Source organism: Sinohyriopsis cumingii, chromosome 11 (assembly GCF_028554795.1).
Source record: "Sinohyriopsis cumingii isolate HCF-2022 chromosome 11, ASM2855479v2, whole genome shotgun sequence".
In the NCBI taxonomy this organism is placed as follows: Eukaryota; Metazoa; Mollusca; class Bivalvia; order Unionida; family Unionidae; genus Sinohyriopsis; species Sinohyriopsis cumingii.
In genome coordinates, this window is record NC_142971.1 from 51459134 (window position 1) to 51486285 (window position 27152).

At 35.3% G+C, this 27152-nt stretch overlaps 1 protein-coding gene across 1 annotated transcript in view; it reads right to left on the minus strand.

Annotated features, from left to right (window-relative positions):
• The window catches only part of LOC149788446 (DNA replication licensing factor mcm2-like), a 44386-nt gene that overhangs the window by 7133 nt on the left and 10101 nt on the right, over positions 1 to 27152 (minus strand). Inside the window, exons 6-16 of the mRNA XM_089974431.1 lie at positions 25248 to 25357; positions 20910 to 21019; positions 18437 to 18644; positions 13875 to 14009; positions 10640 to 10831; positions 7560 to 7904; positions 6780 to 6944; positions 4931 to 5005; positions 3328 to 3411; positions 2624 to 2779; positions 1373 to 1555 (exon numbers count right to left, since the gene is read on the minus strand). Of these exons, the coding sequence (XP_089830557.1) occupies positions 1373 to 1555; positions 2624 to 2779; positions 3328 to 3411; positions 4931 to 5005; positions 6780 to 6944; positions 7560 to 7904; positions 10640 to 10831; positions 13875 to 14009; positions 18437 to 18644; positions 20910 to 21019; positions 25248 to 25357 (1763 nt within the window). The remainder of the gene's footprint in view (positions 1 to 1372; positions 1556 to 2623; positions 2780 to 3327; positions 3412 to 4930; positions 5006 to 6779; positions 6945 to 7559; positions 7905 to 10639; positions 10832 to 13874; positions 14010 to 18436; positions 18645 to 20909; positions 21020 to 25247; positions 25358 to 27152) is intronic.

The window sequence follows — 27152 nt, forward strand, 5'->3', positions numbered from 1 at the left end:
TGGCGATAAACGGTATGTTCAACTGAAAAGTTTGTAAAGGACGCGAAGACTTTATTTACTAGTACAATTGCACAATTTTTAGTTCCAAACCTATGGAGCTCAATGGCTTGTTGCTATCTCTCAACTTGATGTAATTCTTGGAAATTCTTTTTTCCATTTCACATGACGATGGCAATCGTATTTCCCACCACGAGTCATATTCAAATTGATATGTGATGTCCAATAAACATAATTGTGTCCCTTACAGCTTATATTCACAAGAATCTGAATATTCCTTTTTATTTTTCTGTGTTGATTATTAACACTTTTCAAGAGGCTTATTTCCCCATTTGTCTTAAATATGCAATGCTTGTTGGATGCCATTTTAAAAAAAAAAAAATCATTTCTGCCATAAGCCCATAATTAAAGGGTAAATTTCATAAGACTTATGGCAAAATCATACTAGTTGGTCTGAATTTGGTAAGGATTCTTATCTCAGGCATTCGACTCTGCCAGTCTGTCCAAAGTTGGGCTAACTATAATACTTTTAAGGAATGCCAGACCATTTCCCACACTACCACTCGACATTGCCATGATCGCGCCCATTTAATATGCAAGTGCAACTCATTGAATGGAATACTGGTCTCTCAATGGCCAAAGGAAAATGACATACTAAACCTGTTCAGAACTTATTTTTGTCTTATTATAGTACATATATGTCCGATTATTAAATTAGTAATAACGATATGAGCACGAGTTCATCGTTAGACCTCCATCTAATTTCCCCACTTTTCTATTGAGAGTATGTACATGAAACAGTTACAAGAAAACAGGTTTCTTGAATGTGAAACCATGTGTCACAGATTCATTCTGTTTTGATACCACGCGCGTAGCAGACCAGTCTAAATACAGGCATCAGATATCGTAATAAGCGGGTTTCTTCGATGTGATATGACTGAAAAATGTTAAGAGTGGGACTTTGTTGAATTTAAAAACATGTTGTATCCTTAAAAGGACGAATCAATGGCACTTTTAAAAAATTTAAACAATAAATAATCCATTTCTTTTGAGTCTATACTCTTGTACTAACTACTAATTTGCATGGATTTAGCGGATTTGTACAAACATTTTTACTGCAGATCCAAGTAAGCATCAAAATTAAATTTTGTAATTATGGCATGCTCTTTTTATGCTCAGATTACATTTTTTGCCACTTATGTTAGTAATAATTACACTTGTACCTCTCTTGGGGGTTGGTATTTGTGAACCTACAACAAAGCAAACCAGGTTCACATTTAATACAACTTCCCCTTGATTGGGTACCCGGGTAATTGATCTTTAGGATCAATGGGTAACCGGTAAATATTCCAAAAAATTTGACATTTCTGCTGACCTTACGCATAGTTCTCATGACACTAAACTTCTGGGTGCTGATGAAACTCTCTAGCATGATACGAATAGCCATGTTTACATCGTCCTCATTCACGTAGTCTCGAAGATGCATCCTACCATGCGCCTCGGCCATCCTGATCATCGACTCTATATGTCGCACTGTGATTGGTATGCTGCCAGTTGCCTAATTTAGAAGAAGAAAAAAAAGAAATTCATTTTACTCTGTATGTTTACAAGTTCTGTTCACATGCTAGATACCTAATTATATCCATATCCAACTCTGTTATACACATAGAGAATCAATAAGTAACTGTACACAGCATTATGAAATAAGCAATAATCATCATACACAATAACTTGTTTCTTCAATTCAATTTATTCTTTCAGGCTACCATAGTACTATGGATACAATGCAGTGGTATTAAAATTTAAATTAATACAGATATGAAAAGACGGACAAAAACCATGGTTTTAATAAAACACAATATAGTGCTCTGACAAGCTGTCTACATGTCAACATCGTGCCGTGGGCCCCAACCCAATGGGAGGAATACCACAGTAAGCAAGGAAATTATGTTGTCATTCTGAGTTCCAAACAGGGTGTAAATTGGATGAAATGTTCCAAATAGGGTGCAAGCTTTCTAAAACTGAAAACAGTAACTGTTGTCTGTGGAACAGGAACTGCCCCAAACTGATCCAACACCAACTGACAAAGGCACAGACAAATGCACTAATACAGATAATCAAGGACAATTTTCTATGCCAAAACAGCAGGCAATGGCAATATATTATGTCAAAACATGTAAAAAGGGTACACATTATGCCAAAGCATAGACCAGGGCAATATACTCCATGAAGTAGCAGAGGCAACACTTTATGTTGTAGCAGACAGACAAGGGCAACACTTATGCCCAAGCACAAACAGGGGCAATGCTATGCCAAAGCACAAACAACAGACAAAGGCAACACTTTATGATGTAGCACAGACAAGGGCAACACTTTATGTCCTGCACTTACATACAAGGGCAACCCTTTCTACCCAAGTACATACAAATAAAAGCAACATGATGCCCTAGCACATTAGCGGTGGGGCATATTTATTGCAATTTATTTAACGACTCCTCTGCAAACTTTAATCAATGTAGAATGGTAAAGATACTATATTTTGTTGGTTGTTAAATAAATTAAAATGCACTCAGTGTACAACAAAAGCAGGAATCAGAAAAACAAGAAGTACTACTAGGTTACTAACCATAGACTCGCGTCGGAGGTCCGCATACATCTTGGCCACTTTGTCCTGATCCATCTGGTGGAGTTTAGGGTGGACTTTGTCACGGCAGTAGATGATGTATTTCTTCAGTAAATCCTGTGGGATTGGCTCAATACTGGACTGTGTGTTAAGTAAGTTCTGTTGAAGGAAATTATTTATTATAGATGGTTTTCTTCAACAGACTGTCATAAACTAAACAGGCATGAAATTATTTTTCCCATCTATGATATCCAAAGTAATGTTCATTTCCTGAAGAAAAAAATGCTTTCAAGACTGCTCTGAATTTCTAGCAATGGTCTTTGACAGAATTCATCTACACTTTCTACAGCATATCAAAAGTACCTAAACAGGTTTTACAATTCCTAAAAATCTGATGATCCCGTTTGGCAAGAACTACAACTTTTTGCTCACCCGTAATAAACTCTTATTCATCCAGCAATTAAAGAAATACAAATGTCTGCATTGTTAACTTAAATTTGAAAGTGTAAAAAAATTTCTTGAATATGTTACGTAACCTGTGCAACACTCACTGTAATTTACGGAGTCCAACAGTTTCTTAGTATCATGGCTCATAGACATTGGTTACAAAAATTCAACAAGCTTATCCGATCAGATGCATGCTCATCTGATTTATATCTATGGATCAAGCTAAAATAAATAAAATGAAAAATAATACACCAAAATACCAGATTTTCGTCCGCTTCCTCCGGTGTAGCATTGGGGTGGTGCTTCATGTGGCTCCCAGTCACAAACCTGGCCATCTGCTCATCCTGTAACATGTACATAATCATTAAAAGACATTACTGAAACTGAAACAACACTGCTGTGACCAATTTCATGTTTTTAGCATGTTCATTAATGAACGCATTTCCATCATGCAAGATCCTATATTTCCCAGAGCTGGACAAATCAAAAGAGAAGCTATGTGAATGTAGAAAGATTTGTCAGTGATGACTCTTTGAAGCCTATCTTTCAGCTGCTGCATTTTGAATGTCTTGTAAAAAAAAAAAAAAATTTCAACTCCATTAGTAAATGTGTGTTGTGTATGTACATCTGAGTGTACACACATGCAAAGTGAAATCTTGTCAGTCGCAAGCAACCCTCAGCCAGTTGCTGTATTATTTCAGTTTGAACAATAAATAGACTAAGTGCCAACATGAAATCAGGTACAACCAGAATTTGGGATGACTTCTAATTGGTTAAGTGACTGTAATGATGTTGATGAAATGATAGTAGGATGAGGACTTGTTGGTTTACACACTGGAACAAATACATTTGTAATAATCTGTCTACAGCTTTATTTTCATTTTCCTTCAATCTAGAGTCCCATACCATGGCACCTGTCCACTCATCATCTTCACAATGAATATATCAAATTAAACACAAATGTGTCTCTTACCATATGCCTTACAATTAATGTCCTCTCATTAAATTATAAAAAGTATCTACATTTTGTTATTATTGATTGATCCAAGGAATAATTTTATGAAGTTGGTAATAAAATAAAGTATACTGTAACCTTTGCTCCCTGCTGACATACAAACAAAACTGCTTTGATCACTATGTTCTGAACATTTGGTTTTCATACACTATAGCAACACAGGGCTATTATTATTGCACAAGAGATCGGTGCAGTTTCTGGGGTGTTTATCGTAAAAAAATACCCATATTGTTACTCTGTGGCAATCAGGTCAAGGTTGTGATATGCTTAGAAATTGCTAAACATAAATGTCAACACAACATTTAAATGAAAATAGGTGTCACAGGTAATTAACTGTACTTAATGTGTGTGTGTGTATATATATATACACACACACACATTTAGATAATGTTTCAAAACAAAAAAAACATATTTCTATATACTTTTATCAACTATTAGGCATACTGTGTGCAAATGCAGAATTTTTGGTGTATCTCATTCAGCAGTCAGTTTCATACAGGTGTGTTAGACATACAATCTAAAATCCTGAAAACAGGTTCCCCTACAGAGAAAACCACCAGCTTTTTATTAGTATATTTGATTCATTAAAAGCTATCCTGGATAAGAATTAAATATATATTTTTGGAAGGAAGTGGCATCTCTTATTTAAACGAGTTCCATTAGAATCCAATTTGGGGCCATAATCAGCCTTTGTCAAATCATGCCCTTTGCAGTGTGTGCGTGCATGCACGTGTGTGTGTGTTTGTGTGCATGCAGGCACACATTTCCAGGTTTCACAAATTATGATTTATCCCGTACATATGTACATTTTAAAATTAATCAAGATTGTGTATTTTTTGTATGCTTACCACAACTGGGTCCACAGTATCTCTGACAACACAAAGGATGTCAAACCTGGACAATATGGGCTCTGTCAGATCCACCTGGAGCAAATCCATAGATAGTTACTAATTTACCAACATAAGTTTCACTTTCTTGAATCGTGCTTACTTGATTACTATGCTGGTATTAGAATTTTAAGTCTATTAATAATAATAATAATAATAATAATGACTTTGTATAGTGCCTAATCTTTAGAAGCTCCAAGCATTTTAATGCCACAGTTTACTTGTACAGATATTTTGATGAAATAAATACCTTTACTTCTTAATTTGTTATTTATTAATCTTAACCCTTATGCTAGGGATATGGTTTTGTAGCACACGATCCTGCTAGGCTAAATTGTGAAAAAGAAATGAAAACTGCACTCTACTTTTAAACTGTATTTTAATTTGGCTTGTTAGTCTGCCTTTTCTACATTTAATTTTAAAATACAGATGAAATGACGGGTTGATCTATTTTTGCCCATTAAAAATGTACATCGGACTAGTATTTAACATCATTTTAGGGTTCAAACTCACTGGTATCTCCATCGTCATTTCCCCAGATCCAATAATCTGATGTACTTTTTAAAAAAGTGCCTTCGTCAACCAGTATATGCTGAACAAAATAATCAGCTTCAATGAACCATGCTGGGAATCGGCCATTTTGGGTTTTCTAGGTAGCCTGTATTATGATGTTGTGGGGTTTAATGCCATTTTTCAGCACACGATAGGCTATGCATGGTGGCCAGTAATAATAGTGGAGAAGAACCAGGGAAAACCCTGGGAAGAACCACCAACCCACGAGAAGCTACTGGCAAGCTTTCTCACATACCCACATTGGCCGAAACCTAGACTTGAACCCACGCAGACAGAGGTGAGATGGCAATGATCCACAACGGAGAGTGCTTTAGACCACTCGGCCAGTCAGGGCCCCAATGTATTATGAACATGCATTGTAAAACTCCCTTGATGCAATGTTCAAATTAAAAGTGCTTGTTCCAGGGCCCAATGTGCCAAACACATTTAGTTTCTCAACCATCCATGTCAAGCCGAAAAAATCAGGTGTGTAAAAGAGTTATTTAAATAGATATGTCTTGACAAAGCATTAAGATATTTCTAGAGATCTGACTTAAGTCATGACAAGCACTTTAAGGGTCAATGACAATAAAAATTGTATGCTAAAAAGAGTAAATTTTGATATGCACGACTTTAAACTTAACCAATGTCATCTTATCTGCCTAAATGGCGCTGTCAAGACAGCATTATTTAGTGACATCACAAAGTGGTTACAACCGAGACCTATTATGTATGAACATGCCAGCAACCCAACTGTAAGTCTTGCCGAACTCGTACATCATCCAATGGATCTTTCATTTTTTTTCCTTAATATTTAGGTCAGCATTTGTTTGGCAATTCATTAAAGAGTATATTTGTATTCTTTGGAGTGAACCTCAAATTCAAATACTTTCAAGGTAATGACAAAAGTAAAGCATCTGCAAGATTGTTTGAACCCTAAATTCCTAGCCACCATCAGCTGCAAGGAGTATTGCTTGGTCCAGAGGCATATTCAAAATTTACATTTCATCTTGCTTCCTCAAATACTTGTGATTGAAACAGCATCAACAAATCAGTTCTTTGACTTTAAATGAACAGAACGGCTTCAGCAAATGTATTGTTTTATTCAAAAGCTAAAAAGATTTTTTCTCTATCAGCTTAAAGTACATTGATGTTTTTAAAAAATATGAGGTCAAGAGATTCTAAATGCATTGCTGTAGGAATGTTCCTATACAAATTTGAATTTAAAATTTCAAGTATTAGATACATCATTACTTACATTTTCAGAAAATGTCAGTGATGGGTCATATCGTCCTCCAATAGGGTTGGCAGCTGCGATGACAGCACATCGTGCCTGTAAGGATGTAACTATGCCTGCCTTTGATATTGAGATTGTCTGCTGCTCCATGGCCTCATGGATGCTTGTCCTGTCTGCATCATTCATCTAGAGTAAAAAGTTTGATTAAATGTCATCCCACCAATAACAAGTTCCAGAATCTTGAAACACCTACTCTATTTTATCTACAAATGTCCCTGAAAAGCATTTTTTAGGGTTATAATACAAATTCCAATACTGTAATGTCCAATTCCTTGTTAAGACTACATACAACTTAATGATCAAAAAAATAAATTACAACCTGAAGTAGACATCGTCCACCCTCTAGTTTTCTATTGTAGACCAGCCATTTTGCAAGTGAATAAAAATGCTTAATTTCTGTAACAAACTTGTCTCTCTAAAATACACCAACTTGTAAATAAATATACACAGAGAACTTTTAAAAATATAGCAATATAAAAATGGATGGAATGATTTTACTGGATATAAGCTGGAACAACAAAAAGATTAATGGATGGATGAATAGAGACCCTAAAAGAAGTTGTGTTCCCATGTGCGGCTTTAATAAAAAAAAAATTTGGTTTTCCCACACAAATCGTAAACAGTGTAACATTTTTACAGTAATCAAGTACTGAACTTTAGAAACTGATACAACTATTTCAGAATATAACCAGGATAGGCAAACATATACAGATAGCTCAAAATAAAATGCTGCAGACTTACTTTATCAAACTCATCAATGAGACAGATTCCCTTGTCAGCCAAAACCAGTGCACCAGCCTCTAGTGTCCATTCTCTTGAGACAGGATGTCTTTGCACATATGCCGTCAGACCCACAGCAGAGGCCCCCTGGCCTGTTGTGAACACAACTCGTGGTGCAGTCTTTTCCACATATTTCAGGAACTGGGATTTGGCTGTACCAGGATCACCACAAATAAGAATGTTCAGATCACCCCTTACTTTGTGCTTGCCACCAGGGTTTTTAGGTTCACCACCAAACATAGCCAGGGCAATACCACGCTTTATATCCTCATGTCCGTAGATAGAGGGGGCCATACTAACAAAAACCTGTGAAGAAGTAACTGTTGTCAAAAAGCAAGAACAGACCAGCATGTTGAGCCGACAACTGAAACAGTGCAGTAAAACATGTCAAAAGATCGAACAAGGATGTCGCAGAATAATTTGTCTTGGCTTCACAATGATTCATGCAATGTCTGAAGAGAACCTATCAAGGAAATCTCATCAAAATCTTACCAAACTGTGACAACAATATAGTGCCGTCTCGCTATTAGTAACATGCATTTAGATATTTAAATTTTTTATACAATAATTTAAATTTTCAACAACAAATCCAAAAATCGAAAGTAGATAAAAGACTACCATGAATGGTACATAATACACCTGTGCCATTTTAAATGGTCCTATATGTAGAAAACTTTAAATACTTTTTGCACAGAAATCATTTTTCTTCTTTCTGTCACAAGAAGCCATCCACAAAATTTTGTTCACCACAGATGCAGTGTTTTAGAAAACCACTTTTCTTTTTTTAGTCACAGTATCTTTTGACCTTCTCGCCCAGAAATACAATTTTTCCTTACCCTTAATACGAGTCATCCATAAAGTTTGGCAAATGTAAAACTCTAGTCACTGCACAAAAAACTTTCTTCATCTTTCCATTATTAGTGAGCTTGATCTTCAAGTTTTTGATCCCCAATTCCAAAATGTTTGTCCTTACCCTAAATAAACCATCCATCCAGTCTGGTAACAACAGATGGTGGACAACTCAGGTCATTGTGCAGAAACAAAATTTGAACTGATAGACATAATACACTTGATCTTATGGAGGACATTCAAAAAAAAAAAAAAAAAAAAAAAAAGTTGTTTCATGATGACCAAAACATGGCATTTATCTTGATATATGAATTCCCACATGACAATATCCAGAAAGGTTATTTTTGGCATTTTACAGCTGAACAACACAAGGCAGTTGCTTAATACCAAGGTAATTGTAGCATAGTACTTTTCCCAAAGGACAAAGCATGGCAACTAACCCAGGCTGATCCAACTGTAAGATTTAAACCTGCATATATCTGGTCCCTAGTTCCGCACACTAACCAAAAAGCCACCAATGATCATACCTCCACTAGTTACCTCTTATAACAGATGAGCACACAAAGAGAGATAAGTATCAGTTCATTCCCAGCCATTCATCCTGCCCAGTCAAAAAAAATGTAAAATCTGGGTACAATATACAATTGCTTTATGTGGAGACAAATTTCAAACAAAATGATCATGACCTGCCACAGCATATTGTCCCTGCAGATTAGTGTATGTTGTTCATCTATGGAGTACTTCAAATAAACAGCACAATCTCGGATGGCATATTCTGGGTCTGTTCAGTTTGCAGCTGGACTCATATTACAGTATTAAATGGATGCATGAAAATAGATGGAAAACATGGGCACATAGTATGCCATCTGGTAGTTTGTAGCAAAACTACATGTTGCCATTTTGCCTACATCAGTTTGTTGTTGGCAGTCTTATAACTCCTTTAAGAGTTTTTCATGTCCAAGCTTAAAGTATTCTTAATTTATTTTAACAAATTTTTACTTTACTTTTCACTATTGCCCACAAAGTACATTCACCCACTGATCCAACAAAACTTTTCTTTCAACACAAAACAAAACTTTCTTATCACTCGGCCCCATTATCTATATACAGCACTAATTGCAGTCGCATCTGAAACTATGCTTCCTAATGCAGAGTACTTGACCAAAATTTTTATGAGCCTCAATGGCCCAGTTAACAGCATCTATTCACTGACACTACAAGGTGATTACAAGATGAGTACTGATGAACATGTAAGCCACCAAACCAGAAATCGTGCTGAACATGCAAGTGACTCAAGTTGAAGTCTTTTCTGAATAATTACATCAGAAAATTCAAGCATACCTGATTGCCTACCAGTTTTAAGCTATTTTCAGAAACTTCTGGGACATGACCAACTATACTTTTCAAGGCAACTACCAAAATTAAAGCACTTTTCAAGACCAGATGAACCTTGCAACTTAACATCATTTTACATACTTTCTAGAATCTGTAAAAAGATTACTTCCAAAAACAACGGCATAATTAATATGCATAGTGTTTTCATAATAATAAAATTCATCCAGTACCTTGACGATATAAAAGTAGTGCCAAGTTTTATAAAGAATGGATGAAAAAATGTAATATTTTGATCTAGAGCAACAACAGTCTCAACCAAATAAATTCCCAATAATCTTAGAATTTTGACCACATGTTCTAATGATTAAAGTTCTGCACAAACTTTAGCTGCATCCTAAAATAAATCCAATGCTGGAAGTGTTGATATGCCTATGGTGGCCTGTGTCATAGTGATATGCCAACAGTCATTTGTACAATCTAAGAATATATCCTTTTCTGAAATTTCACTATAAATCTGTCTCTATTTCCAATAATGTTACTTTTGAGCACTTTGTATTTCCAGAGAAGAATCACTCGAATTACATGATGTGAATAAATTCCAGCCTAAATGAAACACTGGGCACAACAATAATACAAGTGATTCTGCTCAGATCTTAAAGCATGAATGAATAATTTTTCCAGTGACAAGATTAAAAAGTCCTCCACCAGACTGCAGGTCACAATTAACGTTTTCTAGTTTTAAAAATATTACCTAATGGAAAATTGTATTCTGGTAGGTTCCAAATGTTTACAGAATGAAATCTTACTGATTATAGGTCTATTACTAAAATTGAGTCATTTTACACAAAAAAACTTACCCTTTCCCCAATTCTCTCATCCTTTGACAACTGAACAATGGCTTTGATGTCCTCATCTGTCAGGTTGCTGACCGCCAGCTTGTCATCTTTTTTTGTAATGAAGTTGGCCTGTATAACTGTGGCAAACACTGGGAAGCCATTGGCAGTGTTCAAAGAACCATCATAATTATTGTGGTACACACCAGTCAACTCCTGACAATGAAACCAAAATGACAATAGCATTATTTTTTGTACCAGGTTAATGGCATCTACTTAAATTGAACAATTTTGTAACAGGTTAATGGCATCTACTTAAATTGAACAATGTTGTAACAGGTTAATGGCATCTACTTAAATTGAACAATATTGTAACAGGTTAATGGCATCTACTTAAATTAACAATTTTGTAACAATTTTGTAACAGGTTAATGGCATCTACTTAAATTGAACAACGTTGTAACAGGTTAATGGCATCTTCTTAAATTGAACAATTTTGTAACAGTATGAGCACAAGAGAAATGCAAGAAAGATGTTGGGGCTGTTCCAGTGAAAAAAATGTCACGGGACGGGTACCAGTAGTAGGAATGCACATTTATTTTATGGATACTATCAATAAATTTAACTTTTTTAACAAATAATGTCTTGATGAAAAAGAATTCAGAAAATGCCCCAAAACACCTGAATCTTTAACAAAATCTGATGATACTGAGGCTGATTGTGACATTTGTATCTGAAGAACTTAGAATTCTTCACGTGTTCATTTTAGATATATAAAAGGGGAAGCTCCCACTTGTTGCCAAAGTAAGGGGGCAGTAGGAAAAAGGGGAGGAAATGACCATCATTCAATATTTACACTCAAATACCCATCTCTTTCTGCATGTCCCATTCTGTAAATGCTCTACTGAACTCAAAATGATCTCTCATATAAATATGCATTGATCTCCTGATGGTTTCTGAGGTAAATCTATTTTTATCTGTGTATGAATATTGTTCTGTGTTGAAAATTCCCTTTCAGTATACTGTTTGAAGGGGCATATACATGGCTAGCTTAAACAATTTGAACGTTCCAGTCAAGAAGCTGTTCTTTACTGTTAGATACAATTTTCCACGGCTCAAAGGTATTGTCTCTTTGATGTCTCTGCTTCTGAACAATATATTTTTTAAACACGAGTCCTACTAAGTTTCACTTTAATGAATGGGTTCAGTGCTTACTATTTTTGCAGTCACTCTTTGTTCCATAATGCTGTATTAGGTTCAAAGACCATCATTACCAGTACAAGAGCTTGTTTTTCTCAGTTGCACGTGACCATGGAGCACTCTCTTCCACTACACCAAACTTTTTATTTTTCTTCATCTAGCCACCGAAGTTGAAATCAGCAGCCAGACATGTTGAAGCGAATGATTCAAATTTAAGCCGTGCTACATCCAGGCTTCATACAATCATAAGTTCAAAATGTAAGACTGCACAGTGGCCAGGGAAAGATTTCTGTACCGACACAAACTTAGCAAGAGATTGTTTTTTCCCTTTTCTTTTTATTTAATTATGTAAAACAAAAACTATTAATTCCTTTTGGTTTCATGACAATAAAAGCTTTTCAAGGTACCTTGACAATATTTTGCATTTTCAAAGGTTTTCATGGTCCCATATGGACCCTGTACATCCAACCAAAAGTACCTTAGATAAGTTAGTAATCTTCTGGCCGAGATTCCAGTCTTAATCAGGGCTGGAATTTCTCCCCCCCCCCCCCCCGCCCCCCCTTCTTGTCCACTACACATGCAAAACTGATTAATCAGTGCTGGAATTACCCCCCTTGCCACCCACCTTGTCAACTAAACATGTAAAACTGATTAATCAGGGCTGGAATTACCCCCTTACCACCCATCTTGGTGACCTATATTATCTCTTGTTCTCACTTGATTTAAATGTCAAGCAAAGATCAACATCACTTGAGCGTAGTTGGTTCATTTTCAAATTTCGGTATTGACAGAAAGCTTGTGTGTATGAGTTGGATTTTTAATGTAGCATTTATAATTTTTCAGTGATGCTGCCAAGATTTGACAGTTTATAGTGAGGTCTAGCACTGAGGCACCATGCCGCAGACATGTAGCATCATGTCCCAGCCAGTCACATTATCCACACACCAGGCCAACAAGTCCTACCACATTTTCATGCTGAGTACCTAGAAAGGCAGCCGTTAGTATAATTTTTAGTATGACTTGTCCTGAGGTTGAACCTGCAACCTCCTGCATCCAAGGCAGTCGCTCTAACCACTAGGCCACCAGAGTGGTCAAAACTCATTTGTTTGTCAACCATCCTATGTTTTGCCTCCTGGTCCTAAAACTAGTATTAGCCAAACAACTAAAACATTCACATCTTTATGCTTTGCAATTTCAGAGAACGTACAAATAAACATAAAATAAAGGTTAAATTTGTGGATTATAAGTTTTATAAATGATGAATTATTCTCATGGAACTTGAAACATTTGACAGCAACAATCATGTAATCACAAAGATTTGGTTACCTTCAAGAGAAACACTAAAATGTTTCATACCAAATAAAAGACCAAACCGTCATCTGATTAAAATGTCTTCCCAGAATACATTAATTTGTTTACACCAGTATTCTATAACAAGTGACACACATCCTGCACTCTCCTTTTCCCCCCATTGCCCCTGGTGTATCCAATGGCATTCATTTCTGTCCCGCATTTTAAAACAAATGACCACCCATTCACTTCCCTTTCCTAGTTAATGCAAGCTGACTACAACTTAAACAGTTATAGATACAACCCCTTCACAATACCAGGTTCATTTTCTTCTATTGTGGAGTTTATCAACCACTCATAACTCGTGTCAAGGAGAAATTTCAAACTTTCTCCCCATATGTACAACTGATTTGCCTGATTATCCATTTTTCACTCACACATTTCTACAATGCTTTGTATCTGGTCCACTTGAATCTAGTTCACTTCTGGTATGTCATGTAGTTAATAGGCTATGTTCAATTCTAACTGGTTGTAAAGGTTTCTTTCCAATCTATTCAAGTCTAAGGCAATCAGAAACTACCAATCTGAAATAATTTTGCTATTTACTATGTGTGATAACCTCAAATTACTACCATCCAGCCAAAATTACACTAAAATTGCATCCCAAACAAGCCATGGAATAGATACAATATTCAAATGCAATGTAAACTGAATTGGCAATAATCTAACACTAAAGACAACAACAAAAATCAAGTACAAATTCACTTACGATCTCATCTCCTGGTTTACAAGTGTCAACTAAATCATCCAACAAGATGGCATCCTTAGATCTTGGCAATCTCCCAGCAGGCACTTTGCCAGGACTCTCCTGAATTGTGATTCGTTGGTAGTTTTTATAAAGCGTCTGGAGAAAAAGAACACAACAATTCTGAGACTATAATCTGTACATGTTAACAGCAGTCATCTACTTGTTTTTAATCTGAATGATGCTGCTTGAGTATGCAAGGTCATTTCAACCAAGCTACTGCTAGGTTCTAATGGCAATTAAAAAGTACATGTAACAGCAGCCAATGGTTCAAGTTTTGTACCTTGGCAGCTTGCTTGTTTCATCATTCTACATGTTCTAAATTCTCAAACACCAAAACAATGTTGTCCTCTAAAGTTTAACTGGCATTACATAGTGTGATACTCATTAATGATGCGGGATGATAAACAGTACACTATAGATAACACCCTGCAAAACATGCCAACATCAAAGAGCTTGCTGATAAAAATAAGAAGCGTTGACACTCAAGCCTACAATTTACTACCTTTTGATATAAAAGACTGGGACACCAACACCATGGCAATATGTACAGTTTAAAACACCATAGCAATATGTACAGTTTAAAACACCATGGCAATATGTACAGTTTAACACACCATGGCAATATGTACAGTTTAAAACACCATGGCAATATGTACAGTTTAACACACCATGGCAATATGTACAGTTTAAAACTCCATGGCAATATGTACAGTTTAAAACATCATGGCAATATGTACAGTTTAAAACACCATGGCAATATGTACAGTTTAAAACACCATGGCAATATGTACAGCTAAAAAACCAATTAGCTGTGTCCCTTATAGTGTTCGTTAAACTTAAAGTTTTGGGTTTCACTGCCTATAAATTTCTTTGAAAAATATATACCATATACTCGCATAAAGGTTGAATAAATTAGGAAAAAATGAAACCTTGGAAAAAAGATCTGCTTATCTTTACACTTGAAGCATTTCAAGTTTTCCTTTCATCAACTGGTTTATATTGTTTTAGATTGCCAAAGACAAGATCGCATACTTGACCTTAATCCCATGTGTGTTTGTGTGTGCATATATATACGTGATGGTGTAGCAATAACCAGATTTTGAATTTGGCTGTATTTCTAAGTCTGTTTATGTGCAGCTCGTGCACTTTTTAAAGTTTTAAATGTTCAGTTTTGGGGAGGGACTTATACACAAAAAGTTAAATAAAATTTTAACAGAGAACTGCTCTCATAAATATCTCACAATGATCTGCAGTCTTACAAATAAATACACGTTCAAACATTATAATATGCTGGAAAATAACTAAATAATGAAATCTGTTTTGTACATTACACAGTTTTTCCAATTGTTGGATTTCACAAGTATCTTTCACAACATATTATTGTCAATCATGTGATTATAGTATTATATATTTAATTATATTTGAATGATGTAGATTTTTACCACAGCTTTAACAATATTTCAGTCATATTGCTACAATGTTTGCAATGTGGCAGTTTATAGTGATGTCTAGCACTGGGGCCTCATGCCACAGACGTGTAGCATGATGTCCCACCCACTAACATTATCCTGATACCAGGTCGACCGGACCTAAACCAAGCCTCCTAATGCTGTGCGCATAGCTAGGCAGCTGTTAGTACGATTTTTATAAATCTTTAGTAGGACTCAGCTGGTGTTCGAACCCGTGACCTCCTACGTCCAAGGTAGACGCTCTAGCCACAAGGCAGTGTGCATTGCATTTGTATTATTCTAATTTAATTTATGACAAATACAAAATATATGTTTCAAAATTTTTTAATTGTTTTGTCATGAAAAATGAAAACATGCTATTAATGATGTTAAATCTGCAGCAAGATTACTTTACACATTACAAACTGACCATAGCTATCAAAGTAATGATACAATGACAAATTATCGTGGTACACATCACTAGAAGAAAAAAGACCGAAGTATGCAGAATACTGTGCACTTAAGATCTCTGTGCAGAACTGGAAAAAAAGCAATATCTAGTCAGGCAAGTAATATCCTGTCATGAATCTTTTCATGGCTTCCACCAATACAGCTGCCACACAATTCCACTATTGTATTGGACATACAGATGGTGTAACCTACTGTAACAGTGTTTTCCTATTTTTCACATACAGTTAAAGAAACTCCTCCGACTTTTCTAACCAGAACCATTTTTCAGATTTCGGAAAGTAGCTGTGCTTTTTACATGGCATTTGAACAAGATCTTCAACTTCACTCTCTTCATTCCAAATAATCAATATTTTTGTCAACATTCCAGAAAAACATGCCGAATCAGACTTGTTATCCATATACAAACAATGCAAATATAAAATCCTTCTGCATTTTATTTCAGCCTAGATTTACAGTAATGAAATTTCTTCTACACCATTCATCATGCACACGACTGCATTCTGTTAAGTCTATATGAATGCAATACAAGCACAAATTTGCTTGTGAAAAGGTTTAAATAGCTCATAAAATTAAAGTCTGAAAAGCCCAGCTGACAATTTTCTACAATATTTATCCATAATGAGGATAGGGTGTGGTGAAAAACTTTACAACCGGATGTCAGAAAAGAATGTCTGCTTCTGTACAGCAATTTGTCCTTTCATTCTTTTGATTAAAGTGACAAAAAAATTGGATTCCACAATCCAGCTACAATCAAACTGCAGTATATTTAGTGTGCTGGTTTGTTCAACTTAGGACACCCTGTAAAGATTGCCACAAACCTGCATCCTAGCAGCAGCAATTTGACTACAGAGATATGCAGATTAAATAATTATTTCAACAACTATTGAAAGAAATCAGACTCAAGAGATATAAACGATGCTAAACATACATGGTATCCTAGAACAGTGTATTCCCCAGGGGTGTAAAATTGAGGGTACAAAAAATAACTTGGTGTCAAAACTGGGGGTCAAATAAAAAATGTGGGGGTCAAAAATGTACTGACAAATTTTCATACGACTCGTACTTTTTCAGCTTGAAATAGAATATTGCAACTTGCACAACATACTCTCTTTCTCTAAACATACAAATACACCAACATGCACAATTAACAAACAAATGCATTGTCCATTCAAAGAATAATTTTATTAGTTCATTTTTCTTTTAAAGTCATACTTTTAACAGTCTCCTCAAGTAATATTATATCCCAACACATTACATATAAGCCAATACAAAAAGCCAAATAAATCTTTTTAACCAAATGGGAGTTAATTTACTGCCTTTCATAAAATGTGTAATATCATAGGTTTCATTATACTTCGTCCTAGAACACATATATCCAAATATCAAGGAGAATAATAATTCTTCTTCTTTCTAATAGGTTACACTTGAACTTTTAAGATCTTTCTTTTATTGCAGCAAAAGTTAAATACCAACAAAATCTGCAATGACCCACTGACTTTGTAATCCAAATAACGCATGTCTCTGTAACTTTACTGATTTCTTTGTTGTGAAATAGTCTTAGGTTATAATGTGTTCTCCAGATATCTTACGGCGAACGAGGGCAGATTTTTAAAAATTCTAAAATCCTGTCGCAAAAGGATTATTCACTTTTGCAGTCTTTGCAATCACGTGATCAGAAGTCACACCAGTAACCATAACGAATGTGCCATATTCCAGTCAAGGGAATTATTTTCGACATTTTTCATTTTAAAGTTAGATCCACAGTTACTCTTTTGTGTTCTGCTTCTTTCACTTTCTTCGCTAATGCTTTTTAGTGCATGGTGTTTTAATCTGGAGATCACTTTCTAGTGCAACGAGCCTTGAGGTTAAACATCTAGATGACAGCTTGCTGAGCTCGATGTAAATCGCGAGATTGGGGGAAGCTACTCCGTCATAACATTGCCTATGCTAGTCTGGTTCATTGTTTTATATGTTACCTGCGTTGCACTTTGCTATATGAATAGGAGCGCAAGGCAGGGAGCAAACAAAGCAGGGAACCAGTCAATGCCTATACTCGAAGCATATACGATGCCATCCATCATCCAATGCATTAGGTATTAAATAAATCCTGATCATATTATGAAAATCCTTTGCGTCAACAAAAAAAAAAAAAAAAAACGCACGGCAACAAAATGTGTGCACAAATGTGCGTAAAGGGAAACACTGCCTAGGAAGGCATTTTTATATTAAAAAATACATGCCAGGAAATTCTGATGACTTGGTGTTCTTATGAAAATCTTGGGTGGACTAATCCACATTGAAAATGCCTCCCCTTCCCCATCCAAATTATGTTTAAAGTGGAACAGATCAACGAGTTGCTTCGCCGTATCAAATTATTTAGCTACTAAAACAGCTAAAATACTAAGTCTGTCAAGTGTTATCATAATGTCAAAAACAGTCATCACAACTGTAATACTGGGGTAGGCAATGAGTACTAAATGCAATAATCAAGTAAGAAATTTAAAGAATTTAAGTTTCACAGACGGTCAAGATGCAAATGCTTTACTGGGAAAATGTAAAGGAGATTATTCTCCCTGATGTAAAAATTTCACAAATTCAACCTACCTGTTCCATGTTTATTTCAAATGGCCCCGATGACTGGCACTCTGGGCAGTTGCCTGGCTTGACTTCCTGGTTCTGGTTCTGATAGAATGGCCCAAGGACATAGTTACATTTGTTACAATCATATTTGATGACACTCAGTTGGGGTAGAACACCAGTACAGCTGGTCACCACACCACTTGTTCGTATGAGCTGATTTAAGTGAAGCTGCCTGTCAGAAACAATACATACTGAAATTGAAGTCCCTCACATTTTCAACTAGACATGCCAACTTTTATAACTGACATCCCATACTTTTCACTTACTTCTTCCATATTAAAATAAGTATAATATTTGGTTGAAATCTAGAAAGGGAACTGAAATGAAACTGGGTGGGACTGACAATAAACATCTACAACTCCATTAAATGAACACTGACAATTGACAAAACAAAGATCTCCTAGTATCTATCTGCATATCAAATTTGGATGAAATCTGTATGTATGTATGTTTGATTTGGATTTTTAACATGTTTTGGTCATATCACTACAATGTCTGCAGATTTTGGTTGCAAGTATCTACTAGTGATGGAATCTACGGTGTATTGTATAGATTTTGGTTGCAAGTATCTAATAGTGATGATGGAGTCTATGGTGTATTATATAGATTTTGTTTCCTCTTTCCCCTTACTTATTCTCCCAATGTTACTGTGATTGGATAATTTATCTGACAGAGAAAAAAAATTTAAAATTAAATTACATTTCTCCAAAAATACTTATCCTTCCATATAAATGTGAGTGTCCCGTTATGGATCTTGCTGGGTGGCCATGAGGTAGCGGTAGAGGATCTGTAAATGTTACTTCCCTTCATCTATATGATACACAGATGGTATGACAATTGGTGGAGAGCTAGTTTTAAAGATTTCAGAGCTTTGTTTTCTAATGTTAAAGCGATTAGGTTCATGTATATATACAATATACAAATTTCTTTCCTGGTCTCTCATCACTTAATTATTCTGTTCTGGCATTGTCAAGGATTCTGAATCTTTGAACAAAATGGTTTGTTGATAAAGTCAGTTTCCTCCCCAGCGCTTTTTTACCACACTGGGCACATTAATGGTCTCTGCTTTATGCTATCCCTCTAAAATGAATCAGTTAAATAAACATCTTGTCACCCAATTCAAAACCATTTTTCTCAGATGATAAATGATGTACCCAACTGCCACTTGACAAGGGGTTTGTCTTTGCACCGATATAGTCAGTAGTGGATTCTGCTCTAACAATTTCTTATTTCTTTTTTCCGTCAATCCCAGAAAAGAAATAGCAGATTTTTCTCTTGCAATTTTATTCATTTTGAAGAACACTGGATATTCTTTCATTTACGTTTGAAATTTTTCTCCAACAAGAACCAACTGGTTTGCAATTGTAATGTATTGCATGATAAATTAACTGGTGCCATTTATTTTATCAGTATATAACTGGATTAATACATGTCATCCTTTCATTTGTTAACTTTGCTGATAAAAACAAAATAACCTCAATCAGTGAGTCATTTTCTACAAACTTCGTGCCATAAACTTTTAACCGCATCATCTTTGACATTTGGAATAAATATATCTTGAATTGTTGCATCTGTCTGCTTACTCATTATTAGTAAAGTCACCACTTCAAACATTTTGTATCTTTTTGTACATCCATTAATAAATTTTAAGCTCTATTTCTTCAGACTGTTAAAGGTCATTCTCTACAATGAATATAATCAACAGTGGAACAAGGAACAGGCTGACACTGTGGACACTGAATTATTTTAATGACAGTACTTGACTTTAATATGTCAATCAAAATAAATGGAAAAGTGAAGAAAAGAACGATACAACTGATAAATGATTTTGACTTTGACATTGAATCATGTTACAACTTGGGGAAATAAAGAATACTTTGTAGGTAAATTATGCTTCTTTCATGTATATATATATATAAATTTTTTTAACACTCGTCATTAAAAATAAGTTTTATGACACTAACACGAGATGACCCATACACAAAGTCAAGAACGAGTATTATAGACCTATTGTTGCTACGAGTAACCACAGCTTACTTTTCTGATGGAGAATGTCCCCAAGGTACTCTTAGAGTTTAACACTATCGAGTCGTTACTCTTTATATTTGTCCCTTGACAACTTAAGATTAGTTTTATTGAACAGTACTTCATCAAACCTAATCACGTTGTGACAAAACGATTTCTTATACATGACCCAGCAATCCAGCCTTAGAGCAAGTTTTACGAACAGGTCATTCAATTTTGTAACATAGACCCCAAAAGTTTTGCAATGGCTCGTTCTAGCCCCCTTTGTTTAAAATGATCCAACCACAAAAAACGTATTTTAAGCAATGTTGTCATGTGTTCTTTTTGTAAGATAAACTCCTGAAACTGGAATCATCCCATTCTCACAAGTGAGAGATTTGTTTGACTGGGGAAAAAAAAAGAAGCAACCAACCTCAGTGACCTCAGTTCTTCAATAAGTGGCAGCTCTGCTATCCTAACATGGATCTCCTTGGCTATTCGCTCATAATTTGGATACATGCTCAGCACCACTTCCTTGGCAGCCTGGATATAAGTAAACATTTAAGTTCAGATCAATTTATGAACATTTATGCATCATGCACATTCTATGACTGAATGTCAAGTGTCAAAAAAGAAAAAAGGGTCTTTGAGGTTTTAAAGCTTGATCATGTTCACCTCAAAACTGCCATATCTTTGCTTTATTTTCTGTACCCAGTTTTATTTTTGTTTTGAAGCCGAGTTTTAGTCCATTATCTCTTGCAGCACTGGCCTATAAATCTTCAAGATGGATGCTTATGGAAAGGCATTAAAGTTTAATTGAAATATCCTTCTACATCTTCTTGATGCTTACGATAAAACAATAAAGTGGCTTGAAAATATGAAGTTTTGTCTTGTAGATGCTTATGGAAAGGTGTTAAAGTAGGTTTAAAATACACATGTCTACATCATGTAGATGCTTACAATAGGGATTAAAACGGATTTAAAATATAAACCTAAGTCTTATAGATGCATAAGGAAAGACAACAAAATATGTTTGAAATAGATATTTGTACCAGGCTTATGGATGCTTGTGGAAGGGCGTACAAGACAGTTTGGGATATAGAGCCAAGTCTTTAAAGTGGCTTATCAAATCATTAAATTAGGTTACACCTGTCCAAGTGTTACAGATTCTTTTATGTAAGGGAATTAGTACAGGTTTGAAATATATATTTGTCCAAAGTTTACAGATGCTTATGGAAAAGCATCAAATTTAGTTTGAGATTCAGAACCAAGTCTGTAGAAGCTTATCAAATGGTATCAAGGGAGTGCTCACCAGTTACACCGCCCTCGATAACTCGCGCACAACGGGGTCCAAAAACATCGACCGCACTATAAGCAAGGGCGCAAGTTACCGAGGGACCTATAAAAAACTAATAAAGAGATGGAGATCGACAGAGAGAGGCGAAGGGGGGGGGGGGTTACATTGTTAAATACTCGTTTTATAATCGTGCTGAAAATAACTGAATAAATATTTCTTTATAAAGGTGTTGTTCGTTTTTCTTTATAAATTACCTTTAATTCCTGGATAAAGTATCTTGAAAATATCGTAAAAACAAACATTATTCCACGAGGTATCAGTACTCTTAACATGTGTATCGCTAAACACATTGTGTATTACGTCACTACTTTTTGTGTTGATTTGGATACATTCTAGTTTTATTGTTTGTTCAAAATGAATCAAGATTTCTTTTATCAAAAAAGAAAACATTCATATCAAAAATGACGTCGAAACTTGTGTTGCTCTAAAAAAAAAAATCTGCTATCACTAGATAGATAGATAGAAAGATAGATAGAGTAAAATGTAAAAAAATAAATTCACAAAGATAAACCATTACCAACCATGAATTTAATGGGTCTAAACATCAGACATATAAAAAAAAAATATAAAACAAATATTTAAATACAAATACGCGAGTGAGAATACGACAGTATTTGCTGGGCAATTGTCTAATAGCAGTAGAGCTTTCTCCTCTAAGCCCCTGGATCGCAGGTGGTTTCTGATGGCGTGGACAAACATCTTAGAAAACCACTCCGTAAATATTGTTGCAGTCATCCATGCATTTCCACTATTTCTATATACAAATGGAATGGTGTCCATATTCATGTGATGAAAACAATGGGGAGACTTGTATTTGCCAACACATAATGGTTTCATTTTATGTGTGCCAGTTTTGTTAACACAAAACAAAGGTGTTAATCTCTCTTTGTTCAGCTTGAAACCCTCATTTTTGTGTGTATCATCTCTGGTAGCTAGAGTTTTGTCTGGCATCATCTGATAGCATAGACCAGCCTCATCACAATTATAAACTTGGTCGTCTGTATATCCATCACAGGTCAGTATCTCTCGGAGTTGGTTGGGATAACTAGATGCGGCTGCCTGATTTGCTGAGCGTATCTCTCCCGACAACGAATTTTTTTTTATTCCATGTCGGCGCTGGAATCTATAAAGCCATCCATGGCTTGCCATGAAATCTGAATCAGTATCCATAGTTTTGGCCATTTTCTCTGCCTGGGCCTTGAGAATTGTTCCCAAAATCGGAACACCTTGTTCACGTTGCTGTGTGAACCAGGTGTACACAGCATCATCTAATTTTGTGTCGTTTGCAGTGCGTGCCCGTTTCCATTTAAATCCATCATCACAATCAACTTCATGCAAATAATCCCGAAATTTCTTCTCATCCTTGAGCCAACCTCTGAGTGTCGACTCGGAAAGTTTAAGTTCACTACAAACTTTTAATCTTGATTCACCATTACGAACCCTCTCTATGACAGTAAGCTTTTCATTCACGCCTTTCGCTTGATTCCCTTGATCTCCATGATCACATTTACAAATGATTAGGATAAATTACTGATTAATATATACTTTAATGACAATAAGTACATACTATTTGAAACCATGTTCGATTGGTCCAATTAAATTGATTGATGTTGAGACACGATATTGACCACAAGAGTTTATGCATGTAGGATTTGCATTCCTTTGAACTTTTGTATTTTTGTACGTCTTTTACCTGATTTGATACAAAAGACCGACAACGTGATAAAACAAAGCAGGTCTATTTTAATCGATTTTTACAATGCAACAAACACTTCCCCAAGTCGTCGATCAAAACGCAGCAGGCACTTAATTAGGTTCTCACAGATGTGCTCGCGGGCATCGATGTGACGGTCAATTGACTCTTTTCATGTCTGAATAGAAGAAAACATGCAACGATTATACTGCTTACACTGCAACACAATGAAAAGATTAAAACACTAATTTCCCCTGACAAGACATATTTAGTGTTCATTTCATTCAGTGTTGCCACCTGTTAGCATTTACTATAATTCATTGATCGCTGTTTCGCCGTATACATATACAGTATTATTATTTACAGTGAACTGAGAAAATATTTTTTCCGATAAAATCTAACAAGATATGAGATTCCTTATTAAAACCTGAAAATTTCACGATGTTGATTCAAACTTTTCGGGCACTAACCGCCATTTTCGACGATAAAACGGGCGATATATCAAGGTTTCATTCATCAGTTCTGATCATGATTTTCTTCATTTCTAAAAACATTTTCTTTAAAAAAAAACAGGAACCACGCCGGACACCGCGTTATAAGCGGTTTCGCGAGTTATCGAGGGAGCAGTGTATTATGTACTTTTGAGAAAGTGACATATGTAAAAGTGAAGTTGTTTGCATTTGAAACATGCACAGTGGAGAGTATGTGGCCAACATTTCTTTGGATATTGTACTTACAGAAACCGTGCATGATCAAAGCACAGTGCTAACTAAAATTACTGCTCCCTGGTGCTAAAAAAATCAGCTTGAATTAGTGTAAAGTACACTATCTTTAACACCTATTAAAACTGGAAAAATGAATTTTGCTCAACTAGACAATACCAGCTTCTAAAAGTGCAATGGATGATTTACCAAATACATAAAATGTATAAAAAATATTATCAGTTCTTTTTTTTATAAATACAATGTACCTTGGAAGTCCAGGAAGTGAAAATGCCCAAGTAGAGCTAGCAGTTTTTTTAAAAGGTGCACATCTGGAGTAAGGCTAAGCTGTATACTCAATAACCCATATTACACACATCAATTTTACACCAATTTAAAGGTTCTTTGAACAATACCGAAGATACACAAGGTCTTTTTTTAAATAGCCAGCAAGTACATCCAGTGAGGTCACCCAGGGAAATTCTTTATCTTCAAAATTCCAACCCTTTGCAAACTATGAAACTGTAGAGCGCCACCTAAAGAGTGTTTGAAATGTACACTTATCCAAGTCTTATGGATGCTTTTATGTAAGAGCATTAAATTAATTATGTTTGAAATGTACATTTGTCTTTGCACACTGTTGGGGAAAATATGGCACCAGTGTTTCATGCCAAAGAACTTGCGATTCAGCTGTTCTCCTGCACTAGAAGATAGTCAGGATACAGAAGCGTAATTTTTCAAAGGGTTATATAGTACACCGGCATCCAAAATATGGCAAGTTTTGAGGTAAGTGCTGAGATACTTGGCAAGTGTTTTCAAAGAGCATTATTATGATAAATTCAAACCCAATTTGTTTTCTGTCAAGCATGGACATAAAAGTTTGTATTTTACAAAGACAAATTTATAATTTTTGTTTTCAATATAAGCATGCATTGACATAAGACTTTATTTCCTTTTCTTTTTTTTCCAACTGTGGTTAAGTTCCACTCATGACTAATTCCACTTCATTGCACTTCTTACCTCATCTAAATTCTGAAGCATTTCAGTTGGAGCCTCTGGCAAGAAATATGCAAGCACCTGCTCTACCGAGGCCAGCATATTGTAATCCACCACCAGACTCTCCTTGTTACCTGAAATATTTTAAACCATTTACAGTTCTATTTTCTTTTACCACAAGCCCCAGCCAACTAACCTGCCCATTTTCTTTTATCAATTGCAAGCGTTTAGATCTAATTACAGATAAGCCAACTTCCACATTGGAGTTAAATCCAAGATACATTTAGGTCTTCAAATCCAAAAGGTGCTATATATTTTGTATATTTTAGCCTCCTCTGTGGGATGTTGCTTATTCCTTCTCCTTGACAACAAAACAGAGCTTTTGGTCCAAATTTTAAGAATTCACTTGCAACATCGAACTATGTTTCTTATCTTATTAGGCAAATTCTTAAATTACTTAAATTACGACAGTTCCTTCCAGCTACCAGTCAACTTGCAGTTCAATGTTTCAAAATGGAATTGATACTTGTCATAAAATCAATCGAAAAAGACAAAAAAAATGATATTGGTTTGCATTCGTAAATAAGCCAAATTCATCTTCACAGTACTGAAAGCAGCTCTGCATCATTGATTGTTCATGCAATAAACCAACTGATTTTTTTTTTAAAGTTATTTTTTTTCTGCACCTTTTTCATGACTTGACCTTCCAGCATCAACTCAGGAGTGAAAGTTTTACTCTGAAATCAGTTGCCATATCTGCTAACAATACCAGTCATGTTGAACTTCAATGTTATTTTATAGTATCTATGTTTCAAAAGAAACATTAACTTCTGAATAAGGACTGAGAAGTGCAAAGTAGTCAAGTTGTGATATTTTTGCCAATTAGTGTGCTTTTCTTGTTTTCTTGTGATTTATTGTCTAATCTGGTATTAATTAACATGTACGAGCTTAAAGTTCCTGAAATTAAAACTTAAAAATGAACAGTGACAATATTTGTATGACTTTAGAATTAGAATTAATACGAACAGCACAAGATAAACAGAAAATAATAGAGATTTGCAACAGATGAAGCCAAAACTGCTTCCACCTCCCATTTGTAGCAACTAACAAAGTTTTACTAGGGATACCTGTTTAAAAGAATGAAAAATAAAAAGCCACACATTAATAACAATCAGAGAGATTTTATAGCCTTGGTGACAAATGGCATAGCCATAGCAATCTATAAGGCATTACTGATAAATATGACGTGTTCAGCCACGGCATAGTCCAGCAAAAGTTTAAAGAATAGGGTGGATGTTGGTGGGAAAACTATAAACAAGAAATTCCACTTGGACAAAGCTCAAAAAAATTAAAGGCTTACTTTTTATTGTACAGCAAATTCAATCATATCTAATGAAGATAACCATTTTACAACCAAGTAGGACACGCATGTTTGGATCACAAGTGCAACAGAGTGGACTAACAGAAGTTGCATTTTCGATGGTGTTTGGATATATTTCATTGCCCATGAACCCAAGAAAGTAACTTTGGGAATTAAAAATGAACACAGCATTTCTACAATTTTTATTTTAATAACAGAATGAAACCCACTAATACCAGCATGCAAGTTCTTTTTACTTTTGTTTCTTTAAAAGTAGACCCACCCACCCATCTCTTATTAAAATTACATAAATCAAACTTTGTATATATTGTGAAGCATTTATATGGTTTCAACATTCTTTGTTCAGAAATGTATTGCTCACTTTTGGCAATTCACATACATGAATGTATTTTAGAGGATGAGTTTGTAAATATTAAAAAGCATTGTATAATGTAACTGGGTAGACAGGCAAATTTCAAGTGACGTAGTGGATGTCCACTATTACATAACTGATGTGAGCGGTATCCGGGCAATAAAACTAAATCCATCCACCATTAGCCAGAGAATCC